Source organism: Colobus angolensis, unplaced genomic scaffold (assembly GCF_000951035.1).
Source record: "Colobus angolensis palliatus isolate OR3802 unplaced genomic scaffold, Cang.pa_1.0 Scaffold132, whole genome shotgun sequence".
Classification (NCBI taxonomy): Eukaryota; Metazoa; Chordata; class Mammalia; order Primates; family Cercopithecidae; genus Colobus; species Colobus angolensis.
This window is the reverse complement of record NW_012114400.1, coordinates 438,178-456,688: the sequence shown is the minus strand read 5'-3', so window position 1 is coordinate 456,688 and position 18,511 is coordinate 438,178. Positions and strand designations below refer to the sequence as shown.

The 18,511-nt window shown below is 42.5% G+C and overlaps 1 protein-coding gene across 6 annotated transcripts in view; it reads right to left on the bottom strand.

Moving 5' to 3' along the window:
* Nucleotides 1-312: 312 nt before the first annotated feature.
* The window catches only part of RGL1 (ral guanine nucleotide dissociation stimulator-like 1), a 295,913-nt gene continuing 277,714 nt past the window's right edge, over nt 313-18,511 (bottom strand). For all 6 annotated transcript variants that reach the window (XM_011934156.1, XM_011934152.1, XM_011934155.1 and 3 more), the window contains 4 exons: nt 16,391-16,577; nt 11,946-12,200; nt 6,324-6,438; nt 313-2,741 (listed from right to left, as the gene is read on the bottom strand). In XM_011934156.1, coding sequence (XP_011789546.1) covers nt 2,554-2,741; nt 6,324-6,438; nt 11,946-12,200; nt 16,391-16,577 — 745 coding nt within the window. In that variant the 3' untranslated portion in view covers nt 313-2,553. The remainder of the gene's footprint in view (nt 2,742-6,323; nt 6,439-11,945; nt 12,201-16,390; nt 16,578-18,511) is intronic.

Sequence of the window (18,511 nt, the reverse complement as noted above, 5' to 3'; positions counted from 1 at the left end):
GAGACTGAGGCAGGAGAATTGCTTGAACTCAGGCAGCAGAGATTGCAGTGAGCCGAGATCACACCACTGCACTGCAGCCGGGGTGACAGAGCCTGGGCGACAGCAATCCAGCAGAGGCATCATCTCTGACTGCAGTTTCCTAAGGAAGTCATTCTTCCCCCCAAAGGCTCGTGACACTTGCCAGTGGGGAGGATCCCACCTGACTCCGCCACTGGCTTTCCCTGTGCTCCTCCAACCGATCCAGTGGGCTTCCCAAAAGCTTACTGACACACCTGGAACCCAAAACCCACCTGGTTAATAATCCAGATACAATCCCTTTGGGTCTGGCAGCACATGCCAGCCAAGTCCCAAACTAGTTTATTAGTTTAACCAAAAGGTAAACAGATGATGGAGATGCAGAAAGACAAGCATGCGAGCAGCTAAAAGCATTACCCGGCTGTCCACCAGGAAACAAATTTAAGACAATTTAAAGTGGCATTAAATAAATGAGGCTAAGTTTTAGCTACTTGGGATTTCCATTGTCTTTAAAAAAGGTAAATATATATATATATATATATATTTTACATTGCAGTATATAAATCTAGACTCTACATATACAGTATAAATACACAAGGTGAGCACAGGGGCACAACACTTATGTCTTGGTGGCCACACCCTCACTCAGGCCAATGGTTTTCTATTTTCTTTTCGACCTTCACACCAAGAATATCAGCCTGGGGTTACATGTACTTCAACCTGCATGAGGGCTGCCACCCTGGCCATCTCACCGACAAGCACAGAAGCACAAATTGATCAGGCATTGAAAACAGAAGAAAGTGCTTTTTGACTAGCTGAAACCCAGTCTTTACAATGTGTAGTCCAATCTCCTGGAAAGACCAAAGGAAATCGGAGGACTTCCTGGCCTGTTCTTCGGCCCATTGCCACAGATCTCTAAACTTTCCCTGGTGTTTCTTGCAGAATTCACATGGCTATTTATGTAACACAAATCCCGCACAACTGTTAGGAGCTGTATTACGGGATTAGGAAAAAAATAGCTCCATGTTACAATCTGCACTTCATATTCTGGGTTTGCTCTCTTTATTTTCGGAATAAAAACTGGTATTTTGAGAATCATTTCTTAAAAAGGACAACATTCTGAAAGTGCTTCTTACACACGTCAATATTCCACATATGGCTTTTAGTTCAAACCCCAGCACAGCTCAGACTTGGAAGGAAGAGTGTGATGGTGTTATGAGAGACAAAAATGTCACTTAACAGTGATAGCAAGCATGGGAACCTGAAAACCAAAGTTATTGATTCCATCTGGAAGAATGTACCTCTTAGACAAATGAGTCAGATAATCAATGCAGCCCCATCTCTTTCCCCATGACTAGGCACAGTAATGCTATAAAAGTTAATAAGTAAAATAGGATGCTGCTATCAGCAGGGAACATCTTCTGCGGGGCTACTAACAGGGCAATCACTGTTCAGAAATCTTTCACAAGCTCAAACTAACCAAATGTAGTCAATTGCAGTAGAAATTTCCACACCTGAGGAACACATTGCACATAATAAAGAGGTACTAGGATCCAGATGGCAAAAGACTCCAGACACATAGTTTTACATGCAAAAGGCAATCAGAGAAGGCAATGAAGTAGTGACATTCCAAGACAGGTAAGAGTCCAAATGAGTCACCATTCTTTCGCGCTTTCTTTTCTGGCTTCACTACCAAAGAACACGGTTATTTGTGCAATGATTATGATATGTTCTTTAGGGGAAAACAGAAATACATGGGGTTGCCAGAAACTGAAATGAGCTTGTTTCAGGAGCTTGACACCTCCAGAGGTGTTGTGATGGCTAGACCAGTGGGGCAATGGTCCTCCGAAGCTCCTCCTGGCCTCCCTGGGGTAGCAGAAAGTAGCAGATGCAGACAGAGGTTGAAGGCCACCAGCTCATCCAAACCCTTTTCAAAGTGGCCTTTCATGCAGCCTGTGGCAGTTCCAGCCTCTGCAGTTGTTTTTATCTGATGGCACTTGATTGAGAAAGTCATCCTCTCCCTTTATAAAAATAAAGTTTGGGCTTCTTGTAATACTGGCACAAAGGACACTCTCTATTCCCAGGACTGATTCCATTTACTCGGAAGATACGAGACTAGGTTCTCAATTTCTTCTATTTCCCTGTAAAAAGTGACCTCAGCTTCCCAGGCCATTGTGCAAATTTGTTTTTCCATAGTCCATACTATCCCCTAAAGTCCCTCTTATATATTTTCATATATATACACATGCATACCAAATATGTGTGCATATATATATTTTTTAAATGTGGGTAATTCTGCATTTTAGTCTCAAATAAGTCAAAGAGAATCAGTGAATCATTCATCTTTTTCATGTCAAATTCATTTCCAATTTCCCCACAATGCCTATCATAGTGCTCTGCACACCACAGCAACTCAATAAATATCTGCTGACTTCACCAATGATCCTGGAACACTGGATGGTAATTGCAATCACCACAGCCTGTTCTCAGCCCCGGCCTGTCTGCCTTTGGCAAACAAGGGGCCATTGGTCCCTCCCTTCAGAGGGTGATTTTGCTGTGTCTGTTACTCCAGCAGCCCCGTTTAGCTGTCCTGGGCAATGTCAAGCTGGTCCGGCTACGCAGTTTCACTTGTTCTTCCATGCAGTTCTTTTTGCGCAAAATGAAGTCAAAGTTCACTTGGCTGTTCATGGCATAAAAGACGTTGGCTGAGTCTGGAATCACAAGTTCTGAAAAAGATAAGGAAAGGTAAGGTGGTCAGCTTGTGGAGCTCCGCTCAGCACTGACAATGGCAGCTGTAAACCCTGCCCAGACACAAGAATGGGACTATGGCCCTTCGTGTCTGGAATGTGACCTGAACCAGATAGTGACCACCACCACTGCCCCGAAAATGGACCCCAGCTTCTCAATCCCAATTTTAAAAATGAGTACAAATGAGATTTTAGAAATTCACTCCATGAACTAAAGGTTTCAGTAGAAAACGTTAAAGCTAGATTAAGTACAGTAGGAAACAGAGGCCAAGAAAAGTTAAAGAAAATTCCCAAAATGGCAGCGAGTGAATGGCAGAACTGGGATTTGAACTCAGGTTTCCTTTCTCCTGCAGTCCATTTTCCACCCCAGTATGCATATTTTCTCAAAGACTAAAAGAATCCAATGACATGGAAAAAACAGAAAATCTACAGCACTCCAGAATTCCACTTGAAATACTAAAATTTTTTTTGAAGTAATCCCTTCAAACGAGTATTTCATTCCTCACGTAGGAAAGTGTGTATCTTTTTTTTTTTTAATTTTACTTTAAGTTTCGGGATACATGTGCTGAACATGCATATCTTTATTTTACTGTATTTTACTTTAAGTTCTGGGATACATGTGCAGAACATGCAGGTTTGTTACATAGGTATACATGTGCTGCACCTATCAACCTGTCATTTAGGTTTTAAGCCCTGCATGCATTAGGTATTTGTCCTAACACTCTCCCTCCCATTTTCCCCAACCCCTTGACAGGCCCCAGTGTGTGATGTTCCCCTTCCTATGTATCTTTTAATATTTAAACTATTTTCAACTTCAATGATTCCCAAATAGACATCTGTAATTTTCGAACAAGGATTGTTCCAAGTGTAATATGAAATCATCAAAGCAAAGTTATTTTGACTTAGTTTTATGTTATTTTATTTTATTTGTTTATTTAAGTTATATATTATTATTATTATTTTATTTTTTGAGATGGAGTTTCGCTCTTGCTGCCCAGGCTGCAGTGCAGTGGCACAATGTCAGCTCACTGCAACCTCTGCCTCCCGGGTTCAAGCAATTCTCCTGTCTCAGCCTGCTGAGTAGCTGGGATTACAGGCGCCCGCAACCATGCCTAGCTACTTTTTTTTTTTCTTTGTATTTTTATTGTATTTTTAGTAGAGACGAGTTTCACCATGTTGGCCAGGCTGGTCTCGAACTCCTGACCTCACATGATCTACCTGCCTTGGTCTCTCAAAGTGCTGGGATTACAGGTGTGAGCCACCGTGCCCGGCCTCACTTTTATTTTTATATTTTATTTTTACTATACTTTAAGGTCTGGGGTACACGTACAGAACGTGCAGGTTTGTTACATAGGTATACACGTGCCATGGTGGTTTGCTGCACCCATCAACCCATCATCTACATTAGTTCTCCTAATGCTATCCCTACTCTAGTCCTCCACCCCGCGACAGGCCCCAGCATGTGATGTTCCCCTCCCTGTGTCCATGTGTTCTCATTGTTCAACTCCCACTTATGAGTGAGAACATGCAGTGCTTGGTTTTCTGTTCCTGTGTTAGTTTGCTGAGAATGATGGTTTCCAGCTTCATCCATGTCCCTGCAAAGGACATGAACTCATCCTTTTTTATGGCTGCATAGTATTCCATGGTGTATATGTGCCACATTTTCTTTATCCAGTCTATCACTGATGGGCATTTGGGTTGGTTCCAGGTTTTGCTATTGTGAATAGTGCTGAAATAAACATACATCTGCATGTGTCTGTATAGTAGAATGATTTATAATCCTTTGGGTATATACCCAGTAGTGGGACTGCTGGGTCAAATGGCATTTCTGGTTCTAGATCCTTGAGGAATCACCACAAGAAAGTATACAGTATTCAGCACTCAAGTGTAATGAGCATTTAAAAAAACAAATGGAATTTAAAAAGGTAAAATGTGCAAGTCTATCTCTGTGGTAGTGGGGTGGGGGAGGCAATCACAGAGGCATATGGTTGTAAAACTGGACAAAGTGAGTCTTAATTCAACTTCAAACACTGAGATCCACCAGCAAGACTGATATGAGCAGGTTCCAAGTGACTCTTGTACATTCTGTGCACAAAGGCTCAGTGGAGAACAACCCCCTCAGAGTGTCCCATGCTGCTGCCCACATACTCGTGGGTCAGTAATCATAGTCCTCACAGTCATACATCATTTAGCATCTCCCCATGTTCAGGTACATGATTTCTTGTTATCTTCAGAATCGCCTTGTGACATATGAAGAACCAGCAGGGTATTGTCTCTAATTAAGGATCAAGGCCCAGGGTGAACAGCAGCTTGCATTTACGATCACACAGCTGAGGGTCAACACTGGGTCCTGGCTACCCCTCCAGACTCCCAGACCTTTAGACCCACCAGCCTCACCTTAGTGCTGTGTTGTAAGCAAAACGGTACAACTTGAGACCATCTTTTAGGCTTAGAATTATAACTATAACTACATTAAAAGGTTATAACTGAGAAAGTGTTGCCCCACAGCCTAAGCCTCAGCTGAATGAATGAGAAAACTTCCAAGAGGAAACTGAAAAAGAATTTTCCCAGAGGCTGTAGCTTTTAATCTTTAGGAGAAGGTAGTGTTCTAATTTCAGCCACTCTCCTCTACACCAGCGATAGAGCCCAGGGTGACATGTTGATCCTATAGCCCAGCTTGTGGAATGCTTCTCACTTATACGGGACGCTGCTTGTTGGTGAGCAGAGGACTACTTAAGGTGGCTGCAATGGACAGTTTGGGGTCTGGTGGCAGAAAGGGTTGGCTTTGGTCAACAATATTTGCTGCTCCTTCTGCACTTGGAGAAGAGACCTATCCTGACAGTCACTGTCTGTGGAGTGACCAAGTACAGAGGAGTTATCTACCAGCCTGTTTTCTTCTCTCAGCAAATGCAATCCCCAAATTCATGTTAGCAGACAGATACATGCAAAGGTGATTATTTGCCCAAAAAGTCTTTCATAAAAGATATTTCTTTAAATAACATATTCCCAAGCATATTGAAGCCTTTCATAGATTACCAGTTCTTTGCCTCAATAAATGTGAGTTAAATAACCTTCAAGTTAGAGGTTTGTGTTATTTTTAAATTGATCATGAATAAAGAAAATAACTCTCATACATGATTAATTGGAACGATGAGAAATCTAAATTTCAGATTCACACACAACTTAGAAACACATTCTTGGGTAAAGGAGGTGTGCAGCCACCTGCGATGCCCAACAGACTCCCCTACCCTCTGCCTCCTGGTGCAGGGAGACACTTCTTCCTAGAAAAGTGTTTGAAGAGCTCAGAATGACTGGGCAGAAGAAATACTAGTCAAAATTGCAGGAAAAACAAGAGCTGGGGAATCAGGGAGGGCTTTGAGATACTTAATTCTACAAGTGAGGTGATGGCACGGTTGTTCATCCTTGCACTATCGAAAACCACCATGAGGTCCCAACAAAACAGTACGTATCCATTTTCCGCCTTCTAAGTGCGGAGCGCTGTGGACATGTGCTAGCCACCTGCCCTGGGAAGGAACACGCCTATCTCGGAAGGATGCCCACCTTTGTCCTCCGAGATGACCTGCACCAGCTCGTACTCCTCGGCGGGGTCTGAGTCCAGATTGTGCTTCAGCATGGCTCTCTGGATCACTGCAGGGGTTTTATCCTGGCTCGTCAACTGCAAAGACAATGAACAGGTTTGTAAAGTACTTAGCTTCACATTTCCTGAGGGAGTTCTCCTGACCCTCTCATTCTTGCTATCTTGTGTTGTGATGCCTTTCCAGAAAGAATGGACTCGTGGAATTGGAACTGGACCAAGAGCCAGGATCCCTGGTTTCTAGTCCTGGTTCTACCCTTAGTAGCCACAGATGATGGGCGAGTCACCTAATCTCTGAGTCACAGCGTCATCCGCTATTAAAATGGAGAGAACACTTGCCTTGCCAATCTCCTCCACAGTGGTTGAAGTTCCCATGAAAGAATATATATGAGGGAATTGTGAAAAATGTAAAGCATTATTAATTCTGGCCCAAAATTTTCCTCCCATGTTGAACTGCTTCTATGGCACTGGTTACAACCCACAGGATAAAAACGGTCACAGTTCTGCCCATTGACCATTTCAAAAAGTACAGGTGAATCTGTGATTCAGCAGTCCCACTCCCAGGCATTTACCAAGCAGAATAAAAACATACGTCCACAAAAGGACTTGTACACAAACATTCATAGCAGATTTATTCACAATAGCTAAAAACGGAATCAATCTGAATCTCCATCAACAAGAAAAGGGAATAAATCGTAGTACATTCATAATAGACTCCTACTGAGCAACTGAAAGGAACTAAGAACTGGCACATGCAACAATGCAGACGAATCTCACCAACATCTTCTTGGGCAAAAGAAAGCAGACACAAAAGATTACACACCAGTGGCGTCTATTCTTTCAAAAAAAAGGAAAAACGAATCTGTGGCATTAGAAAATGAACCTCTAGGTTAAGAGGGGATTGACTGGAAAGGGCACAGGGAATCTGGCAGGCGAGATGGAAATGTTCTTTATCAAGATTTGGGGTAGTAGTTTCATAGATATATATAGTTATTAAAACTCAAAGAATCAAACATTTAAGATCTGCATATGTAAACACATGCAAAGTACGCTTCAATAAACATGAACTTCTAAGTGTTTTAAAAGCACAAGTTAAAGGTTTCCCTCATTCCCAATTCTGAAGTTCTCCCCTTCACCTCTCTGCCTGCCACCCAACTATTTGCAGGGTGTGCAGAGCAACATGAAAAGAAAGCGGACTTATGTACCATATCTTGGGTGATTTCTTTCTATTTGAAAGAAGTGAATGAAAACTCAGATTATTCTTACTTAAAAAATAAAAAGCTGTTCTTGCCAGGGGCAAGAGAACTATAGAAAAAAAGCCCCCCATGACCATCCTCGACACATACAGAAGTCTCATTTCCTCCAAGAAACTGCCATTGTGTGCCTGAGGATGGCAGTGCCGAGATGCCTGGCTCTGATCTGGGGCAGCAGCTGGTGTTTGTGATTCAATAAACAATCTGCATTACAAAGGGGTCTTTGTAAGCAGCAAAGATCTTGTTCATGTGTCTGTTACCAAAACATCTGGCATATTCATTTACAAGGGAAAAGTAGGTGCACACAAAATTCTAAATGAGGAAAACATGCTTTGACAGTATGAAGAAAATGCTACCTAAGCTAGGTCACACTGAACTAGTAGCAGAAGGCTAAAGGAGAAGATCTCCCCTCAGGGGATGCATGTCAGGCTAAGGTGGGTAAGTTATATGACCCAGCCAGGCTTCCTTCATTCTCCTTACCTTCAACTTCCCCAGGTATGTCCAAATGAGGACGAGATGACCAAGGGCTTTCCCTTGGGTGTTTATTACTTTGTACCATCAAAGCCATGCTGAATGGAACTAATGATTACAATGAGGATTCCCAGCTCAAGCGGGCATCCTTATGCGGATAGACGGAGCTAGCGCTGATAGGTATCGAATGTGAGCCACATATTTCATTTTACGTTTCTAGTAGCCACAATTAAAAAGCTTTTAGGATGGGGGTGGTGGCTCACGCCTGTAATCCTAGCACTCTGAGAGGCCGAGGCGGGTGGATCACGAGGTCAGGAGCTTGAGATCATCCTGGCCAATATGGTGAAACCCCGTCTCTCCTAAAAATACAAAAAAGTTAGCCAGGCATGGTGGTGCGTGCCTGTAATCCCAGCTACTCGGGAGGCTGAGGCAGGAGAATGGCATGAACCCGGGAGGTGGAGCTTGCAGTGAGCCAAGATCGCGCCACTGCACTCCATCCTGGGCCACAGCGCGAGACTCTGTCTCAAAAAAAAAAAAAAAGGTTTTTAAAAAGTGATATTTAACTTGAACACCTCAAATATTACATCAGCATATCTAATTAGTACAAAAATTGTTAACGCGGTATTTTACTTTTTTGTACTAAGCGTTCAAAATCCGGCATAGAGTTTACCCTCACGGCTCATCTCAATTTGGAGTATTCCCATTTCAAATGCTCCATCGCCATCCAGGGCCAGTGACTGCTGTAATGAATGCACGGTACTGAACGACGCTTTGGTGTCACCTTCGTTGACTTTCCTGTGACAGAAATACTGCATTCCCTGTGTAAGGAATTTTGGGAGACCGACTCTGTGATTGACAGAATGGAGAGAAAGATCATTTCGAAAGAGTGATGGGTTCAGTGGTAGAAGACATTTTTCCATGGTCACTGAGGAGGTAATTTTACAAGGGCTAACTGCTGTCTCTTCTACTTTCTATGGAAGGGCCTTGGATTCCAGGGACATGAGTTGCTCTTGCAAAGCAAGTCCTCTAGGCCACCGTTCTCAGTGTGCAATCTATGGCCCATGGGACCCTGAAATCCGTGAGGGGATCCATGAGATCAAAATTATTTTCATGACAATACTGATGCTGTTTATCTTTTCTTTGTGTTGACATTTGCATGTATTGCAGAAGCTATAGCGGATGGAAGTGCTGGCACCGCAGCACAAATTGGTACAGTGGTTCCTAACTACAAGTCTACTAGCTGTCACTGTATTCTTCAGTACACTGCACTCACAGTAAAAACAAAACAAAACAAAGCCAGTGTCACTCACATTTTAACAGGCTAACAGAAATGGAAAACAATGCCACTCTTCTCACTCAATAATTTTTGGATAAAAATAGATATTTTTCATTCAAAAATAAAATTTACATTAACATGCAATGTGTTCATTATTGTTATTTTAAATGAATTAATCAACATTTTGAAAGTTTCTCAGTTTAAATATCTAATGTGGTACATATCAACAGATACAACCCACAGAGTCTGAAGCTCTTTGGAATATTCAATGCTGTTTCAGAGTATAAAGGGGTCCTGAAAACAAAAAGTTTGAGAACTGCTAGTCTCCCCTGAACCTGGACTGATTTATTTTCATCCTCTGGTCAACAGCACACAGCATAATACATTTCACAAAGGGACTTCCTGTGGAGCCAAGTTTCTCCTGAGAGGCCTAAGGAGGAAAATGAGAGCACGAGAGCAGTGTGCCGTCTCTCCAGAACAAGCCTGTGACACACACAGCATTTTCATGAAAGGTGAGTGGCACCACCTGGTGAAATATGAAGGGCCACAGGAAGGGGTTGGCAGGAGAGGTGATCCTCACAGAGGCAGCCCATTTGCTGGGGAAGGAGGAATCTCGGGGCAGGGGGCAGGGGATCTTCTGCTCACTACCCTCGCAACACTCAGACAGCATGCACAACTTATGACTCCTCCTGGGCAGTAGGCGTTTGTGCAGTTCAACCACTCACAGTTCTCCCCAGACTAAGCAGAGTGCACGTTGACCAGGCAAGTCCCAAAACATAACTGTCTGGTGTACAAATCCATGCTACAATTCAGAGACACTGTAGAGTTATACAGTGGAAGTTTTCTCTGGTTGGCACAGGTAAGAGGTGCCAGGTGAACAGACCATGCTGAGAAGACAGTAACCACATGGAGGACCTTGGCGTCCCTGTGCTTCCTCTACCTCTCTGGCGCTCCTTTACTAGCCGCTCCCGCGTTACCACTTGCATTCTGCCTCATCCTATACTCACTCTCACAAGACCGCATCCCCTCTGTGGGGCTTGACAACTCCCAGTATTTGATCTCAGCACCAGCTTTGCACCAGCCCATGTTTCTGACCATCTATCAGACAATGCCATCTGATGTCATACTGGTACCTCTGGTTTAAATGTCCCTGAAATATCCTGCTCTGGTAGTTTATACCTCACAGACCCACCAATCAACCAGACAGCCTCTAGTCCTCCACAACAGTAACCAAAAAGTTGGTAACTAAATGAACGGATTCTACAATTCTACCTCATCAAAAGCTTTCAAAAATCCTCACCATCTCCAGCCAAATGGCCATCATTCAAGCCCTTATCCTCTCCTACATGGAACACAATACCAGCTTCCTAACTTGCTTCCGCACCTCCAACCTACCCCCACACTCCAGCAAACACAATGCCATGACTTTCTTAATGAGCAAATCCCATCACTACTTTAAAAACCTGCAACAAGACTCTATTGCCTGCGGGATTAACACACTCCTCTGTGTGGGGCCATAAGCCTCTTTACAACCTGATCTTGGCTCTGTTATTTCGTACATTGGGAATAATGCTTTGTGAGCTCCCTTTCTGATTAAAACATCCTCAAAGGCAGAAATGTCTCACTCATCTCCCTATCCCCCAAGCCTGATCTAATGACTAGTAAACAATGTTTGATATTTTGTTGATTCAATAAATGCTTTAGCAAACCTTTTATGTGGAGCCTCCATACCACTTATGCCACATTCAGACCTGAGCTTGTAAGCACTCAGTGTGCCTTCAAAGAGGCGAGTCATAAAGATGAGGAGAGATGTGGAATTCGTTGTGGGATTTTGCTACAAAGGATAATGTGATTTCTAACACACGATTATTTCCCATAAACTGAGGAGTTTATATTCTTGTGATAAACATACCAGACCTCACATACCCGAGGTTATCGCCATGAGAGGCTCTGCGTGTATTCCCAAAAGACGGCCATTATTAAAAACATCTTCCTAATTGTCCTCAGAAACATACAGATTTTACAAGAAGCTCAAAAGGCCAGTCTCATTTTATAAGCATCATTGCTCATTAATCCAAACTGCATTTCTAGCTTGATCATCCACTTTACTAACTAGGTTTGATCCAAATGACTAAATGACAAAAATTTGCCATTGGGGGAGTACACTGCTAAGAATGTGTGGAAATTCAATGATAAAACCAGACATGCAATTCCATAGGAAGGCTTCCAAAAACATGTGAAGCAGTGGCATCCTCCCTGGAGCACACTGACAGTCACCCAAATTGAGAATTTTCAAAAGGCTAATACTGACCTAAACAAATACGTTTTAGCATTTCTTTAAGATGTGAAAATTATATCCTAGATACACTGTGTGTGTACACATATATGTATATATATTTTATATACATACATCATTCAGCATCTATGCCCAGGGAGACCTGGAACTGACACATCCCTTCTGTGTGAATGCATACATGTATATACTAATATTGCGTGTGCATATTTAGGGCGGTTAGTCTGAGCGGCTGATAGACACAGACACACAATCTAAATGGAAGCTCGCTCCTGGGTCAGGGCTTGCTCCTCACCATGATGCTCTTGTACATGTTGCCATTGTTGTCTTCCACACTGATGCGGATGATGCAGGTGTCTTCGTTCTGTTGGTTGTAAACAGGAGGCAGCACAGTCGAGGTAATGGATGTCACCGAGACAGAGCGCTTGTGGATTTTGGGATTGTTGTTGCAGGACGGAGGGGAGGAGAGGGGGTTCATTAAGGAAGACATCCCTGAGGAATTTGTGTCCATGGAATGGATAGAAGAACACGATGAGGAGGACTCAGAGAGCTGGAAGAGTAAACATATCCCAGAAGAAAACAGATTAGAACGCTGGTCAACAGCTTTGTAATTTTCAAAGCAGAGGTAGATATTAAGACTGGTAGACTGCAGTTATTTCCTCCACAACAGCCCACAGCACACATGTATCTATCATCCCTGGTGTAAGCACTCGAGTCTCCATCAGGGGCAGATGCCTATGGGTGACTCAGTGTGACCTAATCACTCTATAACCACATGAGGCAGAGCGGCTCTCTTTATTTCCCTAGGTTTTAGCTGTTCTTATGGAAGTTAACCAGCAGGTGGCAGCAGACACCAGAAACTGGAGGCAATATGGGTTCCCAAAGAAGTCAGAAGCTTACCGGGCTGGAGGAAAGCCTTACCAACAGTTGATTCAGTCCTACTGCAGTCAGATTTCGTAGTGGGAGAGAAAGTTCTGTATTTTTAGAAGTTTCTAAGAGAAGTACCCCAGTTTATATGGCTCTGCACTGAATATTAGTGCTAGAAAGGCCTTGGACATCAACTAGTCCCATACCTGTTGTGCTGAGGAACCTGAGACCCAGGGAGAAAACTGGGGCTCCAGGTCCACACAGCTAGTTGACAGCATCCCTAGAACAGGAACCCAAGCTCCCCGATTCCCACTGCTGAGTTCCCAGAGCAAGCACATGGCCAAGGCTCAGTCTGTGGCTGATGACAATAAGATCAATCAACATAACATGCCACTACCTTGCTATGTTTAGCACTGTGGGGCTTATGATGAGCTTTCATATATCTGATCCCATTTTAATTCCACAACTGTCTTGTGAACAAAATGCAGAGCATTATAAAGACGAGGAGAATAAGATTGAGAACACAAAAGTGACTTGCTCAAGGGAAATACAGCTTTTAAGCAGCTTCACCACTTTCCACATTTGCTAGTAGAGCCAACTGTACACATTTTCATGATGTGTATCAAGGACAATTAAGAAATGGAGTGCTACAGCTAATGTGCTTTTCTGATTAATTACACATTTCTCATCCATGCAATACCAATAACCAAAGAAAGAGGTTATTGGAAGAGGTACTTTTAAAAATCATTAAATTGAACCATTTAAAATATCAATTCTTATTGTAGAAAATTATAAACAAATTCCTGGAATGACTGAAGCTAAATTATACCATGTTAATCCTATAAAATATTCTGGAAGTAATTTGTAAAATAAATAACTTATGTCTTTCATATTTATCTGCCTTTCCATGGAAACAGTATAGAAGTTGAGCTTTCTGGTTATCAGGCTTCTGATTAAAATGGAGTCTATTATCTTATTTCCTGTAGATTTCCTCCTATGGCATAACTATACATTCAATTCTACTGCATGGTTAGTTTACAGCCAGCCAGCTGATGTGACAATTCTCACGGGTAGGGGTCTGATTGTGGCTCTATCATAATATGGTTTAGTTTTTGTTTTGGCTTTTGGGTTTTTTTCTTCCTTATGTTCCCAAGTGAATCAACTTAGTGGCTCAATTTGAGGACTAATTGATGATGGATAAGTTAAAAGCATAAGTTTCTTTGCAGCTATATTAGTTTAGGGGGTGCATTTTCCAATTAATCATTCGATTTTTTTCACTTTCATGTTCCTCTATCCAAACTCTATTTCCTTTGTTAGATTTTTCTATGATTCTAGTGACATTTATAGTTAAGATAAAGCCTAGAATATGCCTGGGTTATAGCAGCTCTAAACAGACTGCCTGATGAGCTCCCAAATTCCTATTGAGAATTTAAGAAGTGAGCAGCAAGTGCAAAAATCAATGTTTAGAAATCATGATCAGGGGAAGGAAGAAAGGAATGCAAATAAATTACCCTTCACCTTTAAGAGCAACCTCACTGTGTAGCCTGTGGGAAAGGAAGAATGACAGTCTGGAGGACTTTTGGAGAAGGCGGCTGTCACAGGCTCTCAGAGCAGGAAGGAAGTGTGGAGGTCAGCCCAGTCCAGCTATGTGCCAAGCAGGAGAACCAAGAGCCTTTCTAGCTAATATGCAGGGATTGTGCAGCCCAGGAACCACTTGCATCCAAGTGAATCACTCATGTTTAAGTCTACAGAAATGTATGACTCTGAGAAACGTTCATCCAAAGAATAAAGTCATGACTTCTGCAAGAATTTAAAAAGCCAGTCTGATAAGGGATGGGACAGAAAAGATGAAGCAAGGGATGTGAAGGAGACAGCACACTGGGCTTCTGCATAGTTTTAAAAGGTACCATCTGGACCAATGTACATTTCCACTGTGCCACAAGGTGTGACTGTGATTCCATCTCCTTCCTGGAGAGACAGGGAAAAATCCCACAAAAATGTGGGCAATACCTCAGTTGTTACTTTCCTACAAAGTCTACCATCAGAAATGGAGCCTACAAAACCTCCGTGGCTGTGAAAAAAGTGAATGATAGAGATGGTATTCCAGATTTTGACAGATTCAATTTGTATGTCAAGTCACAAAGAATGACTACATCCCGGGTTGACGAAAAATGCCTTTTGAGAGCATGGCCAGTCTGTAGGTGTCCACAAAAGCTTTCTTTCAACATTTAGAGCATGAATGATTGTATCCCTGGATTTCAAAGCAGAAAGGTGAGAAATCCAACTAGAGCAGTAAATTAGTCATCTCAGTTTGATGAATCCTGAATATGATGCTCTTCCTGGATTGGCCACATTACGACAAAGTCACTTGAGGGTTCTCTGATTACTACTGTTCTTTTAACTCCATGTGAAGCAACACACATGTCCCCTTGAAGAGCAGCAGATATAAATCGAAGGATGAAACCATTGCCAACATTCTACCTTACTGACCTATCCATAAGCTAACGAGCCAGAAGTCACTATGGAGTAAGCTTGGTTAGCCAGAAACCTTCCCCAAATGGTGCAAATTCTAGTTATGTCATAGTTGACTCTCTGATCCAAACCCTTCAACCAACAGATTGAAGCAGATGTGTACAGAAGATTAACATTGATATTGGTGGGGTGCAGTGGTTCATGCCTGTAATCCCAGCACTTTGGGAGGCCGAAGTGGGTGGATCACCTGAGGTCATGGGTCTGAGACCAGCCTGGCCAATGTGGTGAAACCCCATCTCTACTAAAAATACAAAAGTTATGCGGGCATGGTGGCACACGCCTGTAATCCTAGCTACTAGGGAGGCTGAGGCAGGAGAATCCCCTGAACCCAGGAGACAGAGGTTGCAGTGAGCCAAGATCACACCACTGCATTCCAGCCTGGGCAACAGAATGAGTGAGACTTCATCTCAAAAAAAAAAAAAAAAAAAAAAAAGACTGGTCTTAAGATTTTAAGATTAAGATTATTTTGGTTTTTAAATTTTTATTTATGCAGTCATGGAAAATAGAAACTCGAAGGAAACTCTTTTATCACCTCTCATCCGTTTCCTTTTTTCCAGCATGGGAGAATGTATCCTTGTTACCAATCCCTCATCTTCCCCTGCATCTGTGCTCTTTGCACTGTGATTTCAGAGTTCCTCCCACTAAAACTGGAGCCTATTTCTCTGCTTCATTTACTTATGTGGAATGTGGCCACATGATCGCTTTAGCCAATAGAATGTTGGTTGATATGACTCAAGTAAAGGCTTGGTATGTGCTTGCGAGTTGGGCTTGCCCTCCTGCTTGTCCATCTTAGCATGCTAGGGGCATGCCCTGGGTAGTCCGTTACTCCAAAAATAACGAGAGGCAAGTGGAGCAGATCTGGACCAAATCTGTGGCCTGGTGTCAAGCCCAACCCAGATCAGCCACCAGCAGATGCGTAAGAGAAATAAATGGTGGTTGTTTTAAGTCACTGAATTTTGGAGTGGCATGCTATACAACATTATAATGATAAATGCTTACCTAAGACAAAATATGGCACCAAGAAGCTGACACATCTCCGTCTCTGACTTTTTGCTCTTTCTAAGTAGTCCTACTTCCCCTAAATAACTTCAGTGCCTTAAGCTGTGGGTACAGAACAATATTTCAAAGGCCGAATGAATAAACCAAACTGCTTAGTGCTTTTACACCTGTTTCTATTAGGAGTATCTCCCCAAATTGAACTCTTCTTTTGATGCCTGTTCAAAACATGACTTTCAAAATACTATAGGGTGATCCACTTAAAAACAGACATTCCTTGCTGTGGTGCAGCAAATAGCATGTAGGTGCCTGTATTAGGAATTATGAGAAAGGTTGAGTATATACCTTTTTTTGAGGCTCATCGGGGGTGTCCATGGGAGTAATGGAGCCCTCCTCAGCCTCTGAGTGGTTTGACTCGCAGGATGACACGCTGACAGAGTCCATGCTCTCACCAGAGCTCCCGCTGGCGGTGGACTTGGGCTGCTCTTTGGTGGGAGTGGGACTGGTGATCATGTCAGACCCTAGAAACAGTCTGGAGAAAACAGAATGCCAAGCATTTGAGCTGTTATAAATCTGAAATCCATGATTAAGCAAATTGTTTTGTGTTGATTAAGCCCTTGATGTTTTTTCAGTCTTGTATGTTCTGTCATTATTATTTTAGGAGGACATTCGCTATAAAGTTTCTAACAAATAGCAGTAAACATCTTGTCCCAAAAGAGTATTTCCAACTTCAAAGAACACATAGATTATTCAGTAGTAATCTGAAGTCTTTCTAGGTCGATGGTCCTCTACATTTTAACAGGCTATGGACCACCTTGGCAAGATCAAGACACCATCACCATACCCCCATCACTTCCTACCATAAAATGATCATCACAGGCTAAGAAAGGATGGCACTGCTTTGGGTAAGAAACCAAGGAGGAAGACTTCTATTTCCAACAATCTGTGAACTACAATATCCTAAACCCTTCCTCTATAAAACAGCTAGATAAGGAATATTAAAAACTCTTTTTAGTTGAGCTTGCAAGATAGGAAGGGAAATCCCTACAGGCCTTAAGTGAAAAAGGAACTGAAAACCAGAAGCATGCGAGCTAGTTCTGCAGCTGCTCTCGTGGGGGAGTGGGAGGTGCCAATCTTGGCGAAATAGTGATGTGGGTTTTAATGCACACACAGGGCCCAAAGATGAGGGTTTCTGTTTATGAAAGGTAAGGAGTTCGAACCAAAACTATATACAGCCAGGACCCACAAAGGGCCGTACCCTTAGTAAAAAGACAGGCCAGAAAAGTATCTTTCTACTAGCACAGGAAGACAACAGGGAGCCTGTTTTCGCCTGAGCATGGAAAGAAGAAAAATGTCTCCTATGAAGTCATGTGTGAGCTGGGCCTGTGCCTCATTCCAATTTGCTATTTATGTGGTCTAGGGGTTAGAAATTCTCAACCAGTGACACTGCTGGTAAACTAGACTTTTTCTTTAAAAAAAAAAAAAAAAAAGGGAAAATCTTGCTAGAGGGATATACCTTCAGCCCAGGCTTCTGAGAATCCCCTGATAAAGATAAACTTGTGGTACAAAATTACAAAATACACCCAAGGAAATATTCCACTGAAAGAGAGAGCCAACAGGCATAACAAAAAGCAGACTTAGACTCCTGAGAACTTCAAATTTGAGAACTGTCAGAACAAAACTAATAATGTGCTTATTCACCCAACAAATATCTGCATGTCTCATAAACCAAGTTACAAAATAAGTATGTTAGAAATATTAAAGTATGTTAGAAATATTAAAGACATAGAAGAAGAAATTGAAAACTGGAGCTCAGAGCAAGAGATTCTAATAAAGGAAGAATATAATTTGAAAAACATTTCACCTCTAAATGAAAAAGGTGGTGACTTAAATTTAAAACTCAGTGGAAGGATTAAATAACTTGAAGAAAAAAATCATGAACTAGACGACAGATCTGAAGAATATCCTCAAAAACCATCATCAAAAGATAAAAACATAGAAAGAACAGTGAAAAGATATTGAGAAAGCAATAAGAAAGCCCCACACATGTGTAAGAGGAGTTCCAGAAGACATGGAGAGGATGGAAGAAGGCCCATATCAGAAGAGATGGTGGCTGAGACGATTCCAGACTTGGTGAACCATAGGAATCCTCCCATCCAAGAGCCACATCCTGAACAGGGTAAGACTACACTCTCACTTAAACTGTTACATCAAAGACAAAAGGAATTCTTAACATCAACAGGGGGCTGGGCACAGTGGCTCTCAAAGTGCTCCCAGCACTTTGGGAGGCCGAGGCAGGTTGAGCTCAGGAGTTCAAGACCACTCCAGGCAACATGGTGAAACCCCATCTCTACTAAAATACAAAAAAATTAGCTGGGTGTGGTGGTATGTGCCTGTAATCCCAGCTACTCGGGAGGCTGAGGCACGAGAATTGCTTGAATCCAGGAGGCAGAGGTTGCAGTGAGC